The following is an 18790-nucleotide window of genomic DNA, read 5'->3' on the forward strand; positions in this document are numbered from 1 at the left end:
CAAACACACATCGCAAATTTAAAAAATATGGTTCCATGATCCTCTTCCAAAGGGTTCTATGCATTTAAGTTCCTCATGGATGTCTATTTCTTCTTGTAGGTGGTTGGCGGTAGAATAACAGAGTCAGGGAGATTAGGTGCCTTCATCACCAAGGTCAAAAAAGGCAGCTTGGCTGATGTGGTTGGACATTTAAGAGCAGGTATACCGATCCTTCAAGAGTCTTCAAAAATACAGAAGGAGCCTAAATACTCATGTTATTACCCTCAACAAACCCTCTGATGTTAAGCAGTGTCGGCATGATGGTGGTGGTGGTGAGCGGGGGGACCATGAGGGTGCGTGCTTGCCGTGGCATGCCTGTTTTAGAAAGGCTTAATGTGTGCGATTTTTGAGCAGTAAAATAGGCTCCCCCACGCTGATTGAATGAGACTAACAAACCAATGCTAAAGCTGGATTGCTAATCACACAAAATAACTTCAGCACGATATATTGCATAATTTCAGGGGATGAAGTTTTGCAGTGGAATGGGAAACTATTACCAGGAGCCACCATGAAGGAAGTTTACAACATCATCCTGGAGTCTCAAGCTGAGCCCCAAGTTGAGCTAGTTGTATCCCGGCCTATTGGGTAAGATCTATGTTTCTAAACTGATGTGATTGTTGAAGACCGCAAGACAAAATGTTTTCTGTCAGTTTGAAAAGTTATTTTCAAAGTGATTAATTATGGTGTCATATATTTACTTTGTTTTGGAATCCATGTTAAATGTTTTAATTTCTCTCCAAACAATCACAAAGGGTGTATAGAAAATTTAAGTAAGTGATATTATCATTTTATTTGGACATTTTAATCCCTCGTGCTGATGGAAAAATAGTTCCATACTGATGGTGCCATTTTGCATCCTGTAAAAAGAGCAGGTATTTTATTTTCGTACATGGGCTTTTGCACAATTGTACATATCAAATATATGTTTAATTAAAAAGGATGCAAAATTGGAGTTGTCCATCAAAGTAGTGTTATATTCCACAAACCAAATAATTCAACATTTCAAGAAGAAATCATTTGACGCTATTAATGCTCCAAACTTTCCAAACCCTGCTGATTGGAATTATGGCTGCTGTATGTTTATTTTTGTCATGCTACGTTTTATCCATGTACTATATAACAGTTAGAATCAGATGATTTCCAGAAGTTCATAGGAAAAAAAAAAAAAAAAAAAATCCTGAACAGGGTTTCCCCTACGATTTTTTTTGAAGCTGTGGTGGTGGGCTGCATCAGAGTCGACATCCTCACAATGTCGTGCCACAGCGGGAAAAAAAAAAAAAAAAATCACGTTTCCTCCCAAGAACAACCATAACAAAGATATATTTGAAATATTTTATTAGCCAGGCTAGCTCTCAGCTACAGTACATGTACGTAATAATACGACTTTTTTTTCCTCGTAGCATTAGTACGACCAGGGGTCGGCAACCCAAAATGTTGAAAGAGCCACATTTGACCAAAAAAACAAACTGATACAATATGCCTGGAGCTGCAGAAAATTAAAAGCCTTGTATAAGCAACACCGGCAGCATGTATCGATATTAGCTATATTAGCCCACAATCAAAATGACTAAGTCTGCTACAAATACATAATTAGCCTTCATGATTAAATGTTTATTTTCCCTGCAGTGGATCCTATAGAGAATGACGCACCACGTGACTACTCTGTTGTACGATGCCATCTCAAGTTTAACTTCATTACAATATTAATGAATTGAAAGAACGTTTGTGTCATGTTTGTCCTTCCTACAAAAACCATATTAAAACAAAAAATATATTTCCCTACCCCATCTTATTCCATTTTCAAATATCTTTGAAAAAGCTCCAGGGAGCCACCAGGGCAGCGATAAAGAGCCACATGCAACTCTTGAGCCGCGGGTTTCAGACCCCCATCGTAGTCCTTCTTTTTCCTTTTATTTGGACCTAATACGTTGTACATTACCACAATAATAATAGTCCTTGTGTTAACGGACCCATTTCAAGGAGTAGGGGGGAAATTCTAATAGCCGTATAAAGAGCATTACTAGTTTCGGGGAAAACGTGAATAGTTTTTTGTTGTTGTTCGTGAACTGAATTTCCACACAAACGCACATCGAGGTACCATTAACTTAGCAAGGAGAGGTACAGTGGGACAATTAAGTATTTAGTCAACCACTAATTGTGCAAGTTCTCCAACTAGAAAATATTAGAGAGGCCTGTAATTGTCAACATGGGTAAACCTCAACCATGAGAGACAGAATATGGAAAAAAAACAGAAAATCACATTGTTTGATTTTTAAAGAATGTATTTGCAAATCACGGTGGAAAATAAGTATTTCGTCAATACCAAAAGTTCATCTCAGTACTTTGATATGTACCATTTGTTGGCAATAACAGAGGCCAAACGTTTTCTGTAACTCTTCACAAGCTTTTCACACACTTTTGCTGGTATTTTGGCCCATTCCTACATGCAGATCTCCTCTAAAGCAGTGATATTTTGGGGCTGTCGTTGGGCAACATGGACTTTCAACTCCCTCCACAGATTTTCTGTGGGGTTGAGATCTAGAGACTGGCTAGGCCACTCCAGGACCTTGAAATGCTTCTTATAAAGCCACACTTTTGTTGCCCTGGCTGTGTGTTTGGGATCATTGTCATGCTGAAAGACCCAGCCACGTCTGATCTTCAATGCCCTAGCTGATGGAAGGAGATTTTCACTCAAAATCTCTCAATACATGGCCCCATTCATTCTTTCCTTTACACAAATCAGTCGTCCTGGTCCCTTTGCAGAAAAACAGCCCCAAAGCATGATGTTTCCACCCCCATTGCATCACAGTGGGTATGGTGCAATTCAGTATTCTTTTTCCTCCAAACACGAGAACCTGTGTTTCTACCATAAAGTTCTATTTTGGTTTCACCTGACCATAACACACTCTCACAGTCCTCTTCTGGATCATCCAAATGCTCTCTAGCGAACCGCAGACGGGCCTGGACGTGTACACGTCTGGCAGTGCAGGATTTGAGTCCCTGGCGGCGCATTGTGTTACTGATAGCAGCCTTTGTTATTGTGGTCCCAGCTCTCTGTAGGTCATTCACTAGGTCCCCCCCGTGTGGTTATGGGATTTTTGCTCACCGTTCTTGTTATCATTTTGAGGTGAGGAAGGAGTTGAAAGTCTGTGTTTCCCAACGACAGCCCCAAAAACCTCACTGCTCTAGAGGAGATCTGCATGGAGGAATGGGCCAACATACCAGCAACAGTGTGTGAAAGAGTTACAGAAAACGTTTGGCCTCCGTTATTGCCAACAAAGGGTACATATCAAAGTATTGAGATGAACTTTTGGTATTGACCAAATACTTATTTTCCACCATGATTTGCAAATAAATTCTTTAAAAATCAAACAATGTGATTTTCTAGGTTTTTTTTCCACATTCTGTCTCTCATGGTTGAAGTTTACCCATGTTGACAATTACAGGCCTCTCTAATATTTTCAAGTGGGACAACTTGCACAGTTAGTGGTTGACTAAATACTTATTTGCCCCACAGTATGTGAGTCATTTTTCGAGTGCCTCAGAGCTCGCGGAACTTGGAAAAAAAGCGCATTATCAAAGTTTCGTCAGCAGTGATTGCGTATATCCGTCTGCCGAAACAGCCTGATAGCACAGATATAAGTATGCCTGCCCCTCGTTGTTGACATTAGCGCGGCGGCGCTCCCACCTCTCGCCACAAATTCATTCAAACTTGGCCTTCCTTCCAAGACGGCCGTCTACCGCTCACTTTCGCTGAAAAGTCCGATCCAAACTACTGTAATGCCCCGGATATGGGAAAGAAGGAGAGGAATTGGTATTGGTTTACCCACTTTATTGCGGTAACAATAATAAAGGAAAAACAATGACAAAATAACAGCAGGCTGTCGTGACATGCGACCTCTATCTCTCGCTATCTCGCCCGTTCTCCCATTTATTTATTCGCTTCCCCCTGCGTCACAGCTCCCCAGTCCGATCGTCTCATAAGGGGGCCGCGCATAGTTACGGACATTATAATGCACAATGAATAGGTTGCCGCTAGTTTGAAACTGCCTTAAAAAAAAAAAAAAAATCTCATTTGCAAGGCGTGGCGGCTTTTATTTTGCTGTGGCAGTGCACCACTATCTCTTATTTGTAGGGGAAACCCAGCTGAATTTATTCATCAAGTGTACTGGCCACTGTAAATTCAAAGTTAAGACATCCCATTATATAACATGCTTAGAGCCTCAAACCACCATGCTTGTTTAGTTTTGTTTTGCTTTTTCATGTTTCCTAACCATGTGACATTTTAGCTAGACCATCTACTGTAGATAACCCGTTAAAGTACGACTGTATGTTTAAATTATGCATGTAAGCCATCCACATTATGAACTTAAATCAATTAATTTCAAGATTTAAATATGTCAATGATGCTTGCTTTTTCTTTTTCAGTGATATCCCAAGAATCCCAGACACATCCCATCCTCCATTAGAATCTAGTATGTATATTTTATGCTATGCAATGTATGCTCCAAAATTGAACTTAATCCATTTACTAATGCTCACCAAAAATCATAATAATAAAAGTTTGTTGAATTCCAAAATATATTATGGTTGTTCCCTGTCTTTGAAAAACTTGTATATTTTAATTATTATTTTAACCAAGCTAACTTGATTCTGGTTATCTGCCCATATAGAGTGAGATTTATTCTTATGTTCTTACAACATGAACAATTACTCTTATTTATTTTTGGACAGCCTGAAATAACACAGGCGCCTTCTGACAATTTTCACAAGCTACTTTATCTAAATAGAGAAGGTCCAGTACTGTCCTATAAAATCACTAACACTCGGGATGCTATGCATGCATTGTATAATGCCAAAGACATCTCCGCAGATTCCCTTGCCTTCCTGGAACTTTACAGTAATACTAAACTGTTTTATTCGTCAAACAGAACATCACAACACAGAACTTGATCTTGCCACTTTCTGCCATAAAAGGTGTACATTCTTAGATTTTAAAGCCCATTGCATTCTCACCCAATATAATTGGTTTGTGAATTTTGTGAAACACTTATCAGCTAAAAGGGTTTCATTTCAAACTGTAACTGCAGTCTCACAATAATTTAAACATGACATGTAGGTGACTAGGTGTTATGAACTTTTTAGTTTTAGATCCAATTTGGCATAAAATTAATCTAAGAAAGAAGAAAATTGATCATAAGAAAAATCAATCGTCAAAAACATCTTACCAGGCTTAGGAAGCAAATCTGCAGTGGTTTTACAGTGATGTGAAAAAATTAGGACACTCCATTAAATATTCAGTTCTTTAGTAAGAAATGTCCACATATGAATGTCTGGTTTTGTTTTTCTTTATCTTTGGAAAAGAAAGCGATTTAATTGCAGGTAAACAACAGAATTAACATTGTTTTACTCATGAAACCAAATTTATCAACAAAAATGCATATTCTAACTGAGGAAAAAGTTAGGACACCCTACCACCTAATAGCTAATGTTACCCCATTTGGCTGAAATAACTTCAATGAGATGCTTTTTGTAGCCATCTACCAGTCTTTGACATCGGTCTGAAGAAAGTTTGCCCCGCTCCTCAACGCAGAATACAAAAGTGACTGACTGTTGAAGTGAGAGAAAACACAATGGTGAGATCAAAGGAGCTGTCTGAGGCCATCAGAAAGAAGATTGTAGACACCTAGAGTCTGGTAAAGGATTTCAAAAGCTCGCATAATAATATAAAATTAGCCATTCCGCTGTCAGGAAAACGGTCTACAAGTGGAGGACATTCAAAACAACTGGCAACATGCCCAGGTCTGGCCGTCCAAGCAAGTTCACCCCAAAAGTAGGCCGCAAGATGCTAAATGAAGTCTCCAAAACCCCTAAAATGTCATCACGGGACCTACAGCAGGGCCTGGCTACTGTTGATGTGAAAGTACATGCCTCTACAATCAGAAAAAGACTTCACAAGTTTAACCTTCGTGGGAGGCGTGCAAGGAGGAAACCTTTGCTCTTCAAGAAGAACATGAAGGCCAGACTGAAGTTTGCCAGAGTGAATGTAGACGAAGACCAGGACTTCTAGAATAATGTTATTTGGACAGATGACTCAAAAATTGAATATTTGGACACCAGAACAGAGGACATGTTTGGCGTAAACTCAATACAGCATTCCAGGAAAAGGACGTCATACCAACTGTGAAGCATGGAGGTGGAAGTGTCATGGTTTGGGGATGTTTTGCTACAGCAGGACCTGGCCAGATCACCATCATAGAATTCACCATGAATTCTATTGAGTATCAGACGGTGCTTGAGGAACTGGACCCTGCAACATGACAATCACCCAAAACATACCAGTAAATCCACCAAGGACTGGCTGAAAAGGAAGAAATGAGTCCTGGAATTGCCAAGTCAAAACCCAGATATTAATCTTACTTGAAACGGACTGTACATGCAAGAAACCCCTCAAACATCTCACAGGTGAAAGTACTTTGCGTTGAGGAGTGGGGCAAACTTTCTTCAGACCCATGTCAAAGACTGGTAGATAGCTACAAAAAGCATCTCACTGAAGTTATTCCAGCCAAAGGGGGTAACACTAGCTGTTAGGTGGTAGGGTGTCCTTTTTCCTCAGTTAGAATATGCATTTTTCTTGATAAATTTGATTAGTAAGTAAAATAATGTTATTTTTTGTTGTTTACCTGCTACTAAATCACTTTCTTTTCCAGAGATATAGAAAAACAAGACCAGACATCGATAGGTGAACATTTCATAATAAAGAACTGAATATTTAATGGGGTGTCCTAATTTTTTTACATGACTGTATATGTAAAATACAATAATAGTGCAAGCATAAAAAAGTCTACAATATCTAAATATCATGTCTGTCTGCCGATATACAAATAATGTTCAGGTTTTTTTCTCTTCACAGCAGGTTCAAGTTCCTTTGAGTCCCAGAAGATGGAGAGACCATCTATAAATCTTTTATCTCCCACTAGTCCCAGAACGATTCTAGACGCCCCACAGCTTATGCCGGGAAAACTTTCGGTGAGTGTGTACAATATGTATGTTTATTCAACTGTTATGAGTTTCACATTGCAAAGTCACTAGACCAAAATGTTTTTTTTTTTAAATTTATTTATTTATTTATTATTATTATTTTTTTAATGAATTCATCCTTCAGGTGAAGCTGTGGTACGACAAAGCGGGCCACCAACTAATAGTCAATGTGCTTCAAGCAGCAGAGCTCCCTCTTCGGCCTGATGGCCGACCCAGAAGCCCATACGTCAAAATGTACTTCCTTCCCGATCGCAGGTACATCTGTCAAATGTTACTATATTATCGTAAGATATCCAGTGTGTATTTGAATTATATAACTAGCTTTGAAACTTCCACAATGTCCTTGAAGATACAGCACTTCATTAATGTTGAAGTTTGTTGCACCCACAAACAAAAATCTGTTTATATTTGGATGTGTTAAAAATAGCGACAAGAGTAAACGCAGGACTAAAGCAGTGAAGAAGACCTGTGAACCTAAGTGGAACCAAACATTCCTCTACACTCACATCCATCGTCGGGATTTCCGCAACCATATGCTGGAACTGACCGTGTGGGACCAGCCGAGGTCACCAGAGGAGGATAGCATCTTTATGGGAGAAGTAATAAACACACAAATACACAGACACTAGTGGGGATGTCCCGATAACGTATTTTTGACACAAATACAAGTCAGAGTCACCTGATACTGAGTTCCGATCCGATACCCCGGCAAAGTAGTAAGGAAAAAAATGTCAAATACTCAATATCCATAATGCTGGGATTATAACTTGCATGATGCTATTTTAGCATTAGCTTGCTGTGGTAGCTACCAGAATGTTCACCTTCTAACGGTGTTTACTTCCGCATCAAGCATTTTTATTTTTGATTCTTTGGCGATATCCTTGTACATCTGAAATATTTTGTCTTTACAGCTAATGTTGAAAGGATACAATTTTTGGCTTCCAACACCTAGCTAAGTCATATTGGCCATAACAATACTTCACCGATGCTAGGTTTTTTGAGAAAAAAAAACAAACATTTTTTTTCTAGCGTTAAAATGATATCGGATAATATCGACATCAGTTTTCATTATCGGTGTTAGACCAATATGCATGTTGCTTTCAAAGTGAATGTAGAAGCCTTCTGCCTTGGTACAAGGGCTGGTCAAAGCTTATGCTTATTGACCATTATATGCCTTTAAACTAAGATATTTGGGATTTGTTATGTGAGCAGACCACTTGCATTCATGGTGCAAAATATAAATGAACAAAAAAATAATCCAAAATGATGAATGTTAAGTCCACGACCGAATATATAGGTATCGGTTTGATATCAGTATCAGATTTCTAGAGTTGGATAATATCGGGATATCAGTTATCGGTTAAAAAGTCATTATCGGACAACTCTACTTTTTTCTAATAATACCTAATCACTACACACTTTAATCTAAAATAATTGCTATTATGGCTTGATCAGGCACTGCTGGTATTGACAACTCTAGACATCCAATACATTTGAAGTGGGAGACCTGGGTTAAGTCATTCCCTGTCACCTAGCCACTTCAAATAGAATGTATGTCTACAAGTGATAAACTAATTCAAATTTGCAATAGAAGGATGATTGGACGCCACATGATTGGATGTTAAACATCATCTTGGGACTAGCGACAAGCACTTCTTTTTTTACGGTGGCTTACTTAGTTGGCGCCCAGCTTGAGTAGAGCGACCAGTTGTTGGAAACTAGCTAGGGCATAGGTTTGCATAGCGACGGTAGGGACATAACACTACCAACTTCTCAGGATGCTCAGTTGTCCGCAACAACTTTTAAGCAACCTTATTTAATTATATAAAGAGTTCAAATATATAGGTAATTTAGATTGTTTTACCATATGTTGTAAGGATAGAATACTGTAGACCCTACCATTTTTAAGTGAATTATTTTCGTTATGTTCAACCTTACATTTATCCCTTTTCACTTGCTGAATGTGCAGGTCCTTTTTTTTCCCCCCTCAAACGAACGTTTGGTTGGCTGATGACTTGAAGCCCCCCGTACCGCCACAAATACACACACACACAGACATGCTCACACAACCTCGACAGATTCATGTCGACAACATGCCACCCCTTTCGGAGAGGACGGATATCAGAAGTTTTTTTTTAAGGCCAGCAGCAGCCACTGTAAGTCATGTAAAAAGATTTCAGTGTTGTGGAGGTGGGGGAAACACCACTAATTTTGCTACTGAAAGTTCAACCTGCAACAGTTATTATAACATTAAACTTGTTAACTGTCAAAACGACTGCAGTCAGGCCAGCCTCCACAAGGAACAACGAAGACAAGCTAGTCGTCCCTAATTTGGATCATTGTTTGCATTATGTGCATTACGTTAATATCGTCCCTACCAATGTTGAGACCAAATCTACGCCCTTGGAAACTAGATCCCAAAAAGTACATATTGCACAGTATTGGCACTTTATTTCTTAGTACTCCCCGATACCGACGACATCATTTTAGTGCCGTATCGGTAACGATACAGGAAGTATCGGTGCAAAACTATTTGTAGCCCTGCCAATTTAAAGAATAATAATATATAAATGCATTTTTAAAAACCCAATCTTTTTTACTCAATTCCGATACCCTGAAAATTTTGTGATCATGTCCGATTTCTAATCACGTAATCGAATCGGGGACATCCTTAAACACTGTTTGTGTTGTTTTTTATTTGTTAGGTGAGCATGTACATTTTATGTAAGTTGTTCATGGACAGCTGTTATTTAACTTATCCAACGTAAAACATGTACACAATTTACGATTAGTTATTTTGTGAAAATCTTTCCTTGATAGATCCTTATAGAGCTGGAGACAGCCTTGCTGGATGACAAGCCACACTGGTATCCCCTCCAAACGCATGACGTCTCATCCATACCGCTCCCCCGACCCTCACCATATCTGCCTCGTCGACACATACACACAGACAACCCTGGCAGAAAGCTACAGCGTAAGTAGCATTACTGTGTCTATACCTGTACTTGCGAGTTTTTATTATTATGCTCTGTCAAATGTTTTGTGTGTATGTGTGCACTTGGATGAGGCTGTCTTTTAAAACCAATCTTTGCCTTTGTAAGAAATATCCTGTATGTGAATGTTAATGTTTGCTTTTACTTCCCTTCCTTAATACTTTGTGTACAGCAATGTGTGCATGCCTATTTGTGTTTGTGTGCCTTTGTGTATGTAGGTTCACAGCGTGTAACAGAGCCTGAATTTGAGGGTACAGCAGTAGTTTCTAAAGGTGGGTGGGGATTGTTTTCTCATACTACGAAATGTTTTGTGTTTTGCTTTTCTGGATATGCATGAAACGGAATAAAACGTCAGACAATTCATAGCACGTAAAATAGGCACTCAAGTGACTAAATAACACCTGGGTCGGGTATAAACTGCAATGTTGTAGACTGCTTATACTGTCCAACCTTTATGCTTCGGATGTTACTTTCATCATATTTAAAAGGGAAGTTCAGAATTTTTAACTTTAGGCTTAATCTTTGAGTTAGCTGGGGTTCAATTAATCGGTGGAGTTGATTTCAACAAATTCCATGCAGTTAGTAGTTATTTATTTTTTTCAGGGCTCCGGAGTGGCTAAGCTAGCGCAAGTCAATGGTCCCGTCCTAGCATGCCAATAAAAAACAACCATAAGCACGCTCAAACCTCCTAAAACTACTAAAATGCAAAGAAAACTGTTTTGGCACCATTAACACATACAAAAACTGATTTTTATTCAAAATTTTATTTTTTCAGTGATTTGCAAAATAAAAGCAAATGCAGCAATAACCCCAACCTCCATCTCCTAATTTTTATTTTCCGTCATTTCCTCACATACTAAATGCCAAATCTAAATTTTAACTACTACATAGAAGAACATAGGATGTACCGTATTGGCTCGAATATAAGACGGTGCTTTTTGCGATGAAATAAGACTGAAAAAGTGGGGGTCGTCTTATATTCGCGGTCTAGACGTTATACCCATTCACAACGCTAGATGGCACCAGATTTCATGGAAGCGATGTACTTTCATGACAGATCTCAGCTACTCTCAAGTTTAACCAGTTTGCATTATTTTATTGCAATGCTTTTCCTTATTCAGATTTGTTTGAAGACTACAGTTACAGTTAGACTTCGCTTTGATGGTTAATCCAATTTTTGCAATTTTGTTGTTTTATCACAATAGATTGGTTTATTTACATTTCAAAAACCAGAAGCCATTCATTTACGAATGTGATTGCACTTTAGTTTACATATTTAAATGTTCAGATATTAAGATTGGAATGAGGCAAAATAAAATGCTTTTTCTCTGAAATATATTGTTATTACATTTGTTTCAGATGTACTGTAATTATTTTCTGTATAAAAATTAATTTGGTGTTCAAAAAGTCTTTTTTCAAACTTGAGTCTTGAAAAAGAGGGGGTCGTCTTATAATCAGGGCCGTCTTATATTCGGGCCAATACGGTATATTAAAATTGAAGATATGAACTTTTTGAACTTTTTGTTGTTTTTTAATAATAAAGATATAAGTAACACACATTCAGAAAAATAAGTACAAATGACTTAGTAAGCAGAGCGAAATGGAATATATTTTGAAGATCGCGCAAACATTGACTTTTAAATCATAAGAAAATGAATAAGTAGCCTAACATAAATGAACAAATATAAGTCCAAAGTGCACATTGACAGCTGAGATGTTCTCAACCTCCCCATCAGAGCAAATAAAACTAAATATGATAAATAAGCCTCCTCAACTCTTTCCTTGCTCTTAAAGATTGATCCGTTTTCTGTTGCATTGCCCTTTTTTTGTCGCATCAATTCAACAAACTTTTTTTTTTTTTTTTTTTTTGCATTTGAACCAAAGCTAACTATCTCTGCTGATCACATGTCAGTATGTCAGCCAATTGAAATGATAAATGAGTCCAGGCGTTTTGCTTTGCTGCGTGCATTCACACATTGATGTGACTCATCATTGTCAGACTCTGATAACTGCAGCAGCTGGGGAAACCTCCATACCGTCCGTGGAATAAAATAAATGATAAATATCGGTGGAAATGGATTACGCTACACATGCACTTTATTATGCTTATTGTTAACACTTGTGTATTTAAATCGGATGTTGGTAGATTGTTTTCTTCTTGGAGATGAAATGCATGAGTGGCAGCTTAGCATTTTTTTTTTTTTTTTTTTTTTTACATAGCGTTTTGACAGTTGCCGTCATATTTTCGGAATCAAAGCACCGTGTACTGGAACAGCATTCCGGCCCTGAATCTTATACCGGAACTGCGTTCCTGATCTTTCTTGCCCACTTTCACCCCTGACGATGACTGGTCTGAAACAATCATGGCGACCAATTTGTTCAATATCCACCCTACTACGGTGATATGTCAAGGCTATATAATAATTGTCAATGTCAAAAGATTTTCTAAAATATTTCTGTACATCTGTCACGATATTTGAGGTGATTAAAAGGAACTCACTGAAAAAACCCATCACATCACTTTTGTCTAGTGGTTATGGATATAAATTGTAAGTGAGTGAAATGGGTATGGAAATTTTAAGCGCAGCAGTTTGATCAGAACAGAACAAGATTTGTTCATTAAAGTGATGAAAAATCTTACCATCAGCCAGTCACCTTCCAACTTTTTCCGGAAAGTTTTTTTTTTTTTTTTTTTTTTTTCCTGAACACCTTAGATCAACTCTTTCCCAGATGGACTTCTGAAGAAAACTGTTTTGTAAAACAAACCATCTGGTGTGCCTGGTTAGGTATAAATGGGAAGGAAAAATTGTAGACCCGCTCAAAGAGAAACTAGTGGGCCACTGAAGGCTTTGAGGTATTGCACTGTTGGAAATGAAGCCAGGGACCTTGGGATCAAAACAAAGCCCAGCAAGGATGCACATATGCCTTCAAGGCTGATCAGTCTCTTTATTTCCATTTTTATCTCTCGACAATGTTCTGCTGCAACAACAAAGAATTATTTGTTTTATTATTTAAAACACATTGGTGAAATTGCCACTCTAAATTCTATTGAACGTTTGCTTATTGCTTATTTTTCTTGCAGGCTAGACACATGAAAATTTGACACCAAAAGATGACAATAGAGTGCAATAGTTTGAGATATTGTTCTGGACATTCATATCTGGATCTGATTCACCTATTTTATGTTCTGTTGATGTCACAAATACCAGTCTACAACATTTCCAGTTCCCCTCGCTCTGATCGTAGAGTAAATTTTACTTTGTCGTAAGAAGATTAAAAAGAATCTTTGCCCAGTATATGAATTTACTGACCGTTTCGTGTGTATTCATGTTATTTACATGCTCTGTCACTGACATCCAGCAGCAGAGGGACGTGGTAGAGAGCGACAACGAGAGCCAACGTCCACTCTGGAGGTGCCTGATCGACAGAGGACGCCCTCACATCAAATACGTTCCCGCTCGGTATCCCCCCACCGTGAGGAGCAGGGATGCATGCGGTCCCGACCAGCAAACGTCCCTGCACAGAGGTGAGAAGTAAGATGATTGATGCATTGTGTCCCTACATAGAAGTGATGAATAAAAAAGTGAATTGAATTGAATTTGAAAAAAAGTTTTTCCCTTCTCCAGTGTATTGCTTACTACGGAGCCCCCCGGGTGCCAGGATAGAAAAAATAAAAAATCATAGCTAATCTGTACCCACAGATTAGTAAACTGTACCCACAGTTTAGCAATCTGTACCCACAGTTTACTAATCTGTACCCACAGTTTACTAAACTGTACCCACAGTTTACTAATCTGTACCCACAGATTAGTAAACTGTACCCACAGTTTACTAATCTGTACCCACAGTTTACTAATCTGTACCCACAGTTTAGCAATCTGTACCCACAGGATAGAAAAAATAAAAAATCATAGCTAATCTGTACCCACAGTTTACTAATCTGTACCCACAGATTAGTAAACTGTACCCACAGTTTACTAATCTGTACCCACAGTTTAGCAATCTGTACCCACAGTTTAGCAATCTGTACCCACAGATTACTAATCTGTACCCACAGTTTACTAAACTGTACCCACAGTTTACTAATCTGTACCCACAGATTAGTAAACTGTACCCACAGTTTAGCAATCTGTACCCACAGATTAGTAAACTGTACCCACAGTTTAGCAATCTGTACCCACAGATTAGCAATCTGTACCCACAGTTTAGCAATGACCCGGTAACAGTAGTCACCAATGTTTGGCGGGGACTCCGAGTCCAAACGCCGAGGGACCGACCGAGAAACCATCTGCACCATTTGCCCTCGGCGAACAAAGGGGTTTTAAAAGGTAACTATTGCACGTTTTCTTTGGTAGGCGTCTTTCAGGTGTCATCAATCAATATGGCATGTTGTGTTTGCACATTTTCTGTGCTGCTGTCGTGTCCGTGCGTGCTTAATTCAAGTAGTGTTCATTTGTCAGTTACCTATTTTTAGTAGCCGTATTAGCGGCTACTAACACACAACATGCCATATTGATTGATGACACCTGAAAATGTAGACGGCTACCAAAGAAATTGTGCAATAGTTACCTTTTAAAACCCCTTTGTTCGCCGAGGGCAGAAGGTGCAGGTCCCTCGACGTTTGGAGTCCCCGCCAAACACTGGTGACTACCGTTTCCGGGTCATTGCTAAACTGTGGGTACAGATTAGTAAACTGTGGGTACAGTTTAGTAAACTGTGGGTACAGATTAGTAATCTGTGGGTACAGATTGCTAAACTGTGGGTACAGTTTAGTAAACTGAGGGTACAGATTAGTAATCTGTGGGTACAGATTGCTAAACTGTGGGTACAGATTGCTAAACTGTGGGGACAGATTAGTAAACTGTGGGTACAGTTTAGTAAACTGAGGGTACAGATTAGTAAACTGTGGGTACAGATTGCTAAACTGTGGGTACAGTTTACTAATCTGTGGCTACAGTTTAGTAATCTGTGGGTACAGATTACTAAACTGTACCCACAGATTAGTAAACTGCGGGTACAGATTAGCTATGATTTTTTATTTTTTCTATCCTGGCACCCGGGGGGCTCCGTAGCTTACAGTGTAATTCAGCCACATTTAAATCAAGTGCTTAAAGGGAACCACGGATAGAAAGACTTGTAGTTTTTTCGTTTTTATACAGTTTGTAAAATTAGTTCAACTAGTAGGTCACCATTTTTGTTGCTGTCGCAGGGCGATGATGTCACTGGGTTACGCTGCCGGGCTTTCAGAGTATGACTCTAGCGACATAAACACGTCATCTGTTCAGCCCTTTCAATTTGAACCCAACAGGAACATTTATGAGCATGATAGCACTGTCGATCTTTTACAACATGATTAGCAAAAGCAAAATGAACAGGAAAGACGGGATGAGACGAGATGAGAGTAAGACAAAACCGGTGTTCTGCCAAAATGTGCTACACCTGCAAAACGTCTACGAGAGGCGGATTTAACACCCAAAGTACTACCGTGCGCTTTCAGCTTGTTTTGTTTGGATGCATACAGACAGAATATACTAAATATGCCTTAAGAAAATACTTAAACGTTGTAATATCCAATAAGGGTGGTCATAGACTTCATAATGTGTTGACATGACACATTCCCCATTCACTGCGTCACGCCACTCCGCTTCATTTATTAGCAGTCGTTCACATGCAGCGATCCAACGCCGGATTTAGGGTGAGAAAACTACGAAAGCTGTACTCCATACAAACAGGAAGGATTGTCTCAAGAGTGATTTGTTCGAGGATTCAAGGTAATTATTATATTTTTCGTACCATGCTTGCATTTTGAAACGTTGTGAAAATATTCGCAATATTTGCGTAAAATAAATGCTACCTGCACATTTTTTTTTTGCTTTTAACCAAGAATTGAGACTGTTTTACGTCCATATCTATGAAAAATTCAAGGATTTAAGCATTTATTCACAAGACTTTTCAACGGAAAAAGCTCTTTGTTTACATATGACGGCCGGTAATTTCCTTACTGATTAGCCTCATAATTGGCAATATTTACGTAAAATAAATGCTACCTGCACATTTTTTTTTTTGCTTTTAACCAACAATCGAGACTGTTTTACGTCCATATCTATAAGCTCTTTGTTTACATATGGCGGCCGCTAATTTCCATACTGACTAGCCTCAAAGTTTGCAATATTTACGTAAAATAAATGCTACCTGCAAGGTTTTTTTGCTTTTAACCAACAATCGAGATTGTTTCATGTCCATATCTATAAAGAATTCAGGGATTTAAGCATTTATTTATTATTAAGAATTTACAACAGAAATAGCTCTTTGTCTACATATGGTGGCCGCTAATTTCCTGACTGACTAGCCTCAAAGTTCGCGATATTTACGTAAAATAATTGCTACCTGCACGTTTTTTTTTTTTTTTGCTTTTAACCAACAATCGAGACTGTTTTACGTCCTTATCTATAAAGAATTCAGGGATTTAAGCATTTTTTTCAAAGGAATTTTTAACGGAAAAAGCTCTTTGTTTCCATATGGCAGCCGCTAATTTCCATACTGACTAGCCTCTTAGTTTGCAATATTTAAGTAAAATAAATGCTACCTGCAAGGTTTTTTGCTTTTAACCAACAATCGAGACTGTTTTACGTCCATATCTTTAAAGAATTGAGGGATTTAAGCATTTATTCACAAGAATTATCAATGGAAAAAGCTCTTTGTTTACATATGGCGGCCGCTAATTTCCTTTCTGACTAGCCTTGTAGTCCGCAATATACACATAAATTAATGCTACCTGCACGTTTTTTTTTTTTTTTTTTTGGTTTTAACTGCGTAACTAAGTATCGAGACTGTTTTACGTTCATATCTATTAAGAATTCTGGGATTTAAGCATTTATTCACAAGAATTTTTAACTGGAAAAGTTCTTTGTCTGTGTTTCCACTCGGTCAGCTTTGATGGAGATAGGCCCCCTATGAATCGGCCCCACGCCCCGTGTCCGTCAATGCATTATGAAGTCTATGTGGTGGTCTAAGTACGCTACATGACTATTGTGGTCAACAGATCAACAATCTACCACAAGAAAACACTATGCTTAAAAGTATGAGAGGGAAACGCATTCAAAAAGTATTTTGAGGCAATGAAAAGGAAATAAAAAACTCAATAAAAACACAAATAGTAAGCACTTGCCACTTTTAACTGATGTGCGCATGTGCTGCACGTCTCGCAGTATAGGAAGGAATTGCAGAACACCAGTTGTGTAAGTCTAGTGACAGTGACAAACTACGTCATCACCCCGAGCGTCCATTGCGCGCATAAAACATGGCGCCCTCCGTAGGTCAAAACATGTACTAAATATTATAGATTTTTAAATCAATGGCAATATTTTGTGTGTTTCTAATAGCATATTTTAGTAAAAGAGAACAATTGTGGCTTATTAGATCCTAAAAGTTTTTAAGTCTGAGGTTCCCTTTAAGATTTTGGTCAATATATAAGAAAGGCAAACTCGATGGTGCATGATAGTGCGTGAGAAAGGACAACTGTTGGAAAACAACAAACTGAGGCCATCTCCTAATGAAATGGCTGACTACTCCAGAAATCCTTGCGCTGCCATCTCTGCTTTTACAGTATTAGCAAAACAATGCAAGCCAAGTACTGTCTGCAATATTCCTTGACCAGGACAACGACTTAAGTCATTTATATCTTTTTTTTTTCTATATTTCTTATTATTTTCAGGAGCCTAGACGATGAGCTTTCACACTCTAGGCGTTCTCGTTCTCCAACCCGCTACTATGACTCTGGTAGAGGTCACCACAAGGATCAGGAATACCTTGATGACAGGTATTTTTTCTTGAATTTGGAGCAATACTGACTGCCTTAATGTGTGCCATCCTGAAAAAAGGCAAACCACTTGAATGTGTGGCGTGAGTGAATGTCATTGCTGGTGAAAGCTCATTCAATGAGTCAAGCTTGGTTTCAATATTTTGTCCCTCTGTTTTGTTGTTGTTGGGTTTCTTTGTCCTTTTTTTGATAAGCAAATGTATCCTTTTTATTGTTGGTTTGGCTCTTGAACACGGTTTGGTGCAGTAGCCCACTCATTAGTTGTTTGTAAAGCTTTACACTGTAACGTGTTTTAGTCAAAGTGTGTATTTGTCTGCGTGTATGTGTACAGCATCCTCTCATTCCAATTCACTCTGTTCTCCCTTTGCTCTCATGTTTTGGAAAATTGTTGTTGATTTCCTTGTGTGTCATCCATCCCCATGGTTACCACAGTGAGGTCATCATGATCCACCAATCAATGCGAGGCAAAAGTGCTGAGTGCATCCACTTCAGGTAATTTAGTCAGTCATGTCATATTTCATATTATGTGTTTCTGGGTGTGAATTTTGGACTAGGAATTTTTACTTGTATCACTTTTCCACAAAAAAAGCTTTTGATTTAAATGCGGAATGTTACTCGGAGCAATTTCTTTTCGCAGAAAAATGATTTTGTTAAAGACGAGCATAGTAATGATCACTGTGACAGCAATCCTAAATAAAAATAACACTCATAAGAAAGGAATAACACAGTTATTGTGTACACTCATCGTTAATTACTAAAAAAGTCTGTCATTATACAAGGTGATTATGTTTACCAATACAAAGTTTAGTCATTCGCTTGCAATGCTGCCTGAAATCCACAAGAGGCCACTAAAAGACGACGCTTGTCATTTCAATTTGAGTGATTACAATTTTGTTTT

At 38.4% G+C, this 18790-nt stretch overlaps 1 protein-coding gene across 23 annotated transcripts in view; it reads left to right on the top strand.

Annotated features, from left to right (window-relative positions):
* LOC130922780 (regulating synaptic membrane exocytosis protein 1-like) overlaps nt 1-18790 on the top strand; it is a 102897-nt gene that overhangs the window by 46956 nt on the left and 37151 nt on the right. For 6 of the 23 annotated variants that reach the window (XM_057847804.1, XM_057847798.1, XM_057847808.1 and 3 more), the window contains 12 exons: nt 100-199; nt 501-624; nt 792-809; nt 4468-4514; nt 6953-7068; nt 7205-7335; nt 7508-7679; nt 9901-10054; nt 10292-10345; nt 13434-13599; nt 17788-17892; nt 18325-18384. In XM_057847804.1, coding sequence (XP_057703787.1) covers nt 100-199; nt 501-624; nt 792-809; nt 4468-4514; nt 6953-7068; nt 7205-7335; nt 7508-7679; nt 9901-10054; nt 10292-10345; nt 13434-13599; nt 17788-17892; nt 18325-18384 — 1247 coding nt within the window. The remainder of the gene's footprint in view (nt 1-99; nt 200-500; nt 625-791; nt 810-4467; nt 4515-6952; nt 7069-7204; nt 7336-7507; nt 7680-9900; nt 10055-10291; nt 10346-13433; nt 13600-17787; nt 17893-18324; nt 18385-18790) is intronic. The other 17 variants (XM_057847809.1, XM_057847807.1, XM_057847810.1 and 14 more) reach the window with 8 other exon arrangements.

The sequence above is a fragment of the Corythoichthys intestinalis genome, chromosome 10 (genome assembly GCF_030265065.1).
Source record: "Corythoichthys intestinalis isolate RoL2023-P3 chromosome 10, ASM3026506v1, whole genome shotgun sequence".
Lineage (NCBI taxonomy): Eukaryota > Metazoa > Chordata > Actinopteri > Syngnathiformes > Syngnathidae > Corythoichthys > Corythoichthys intestinalis.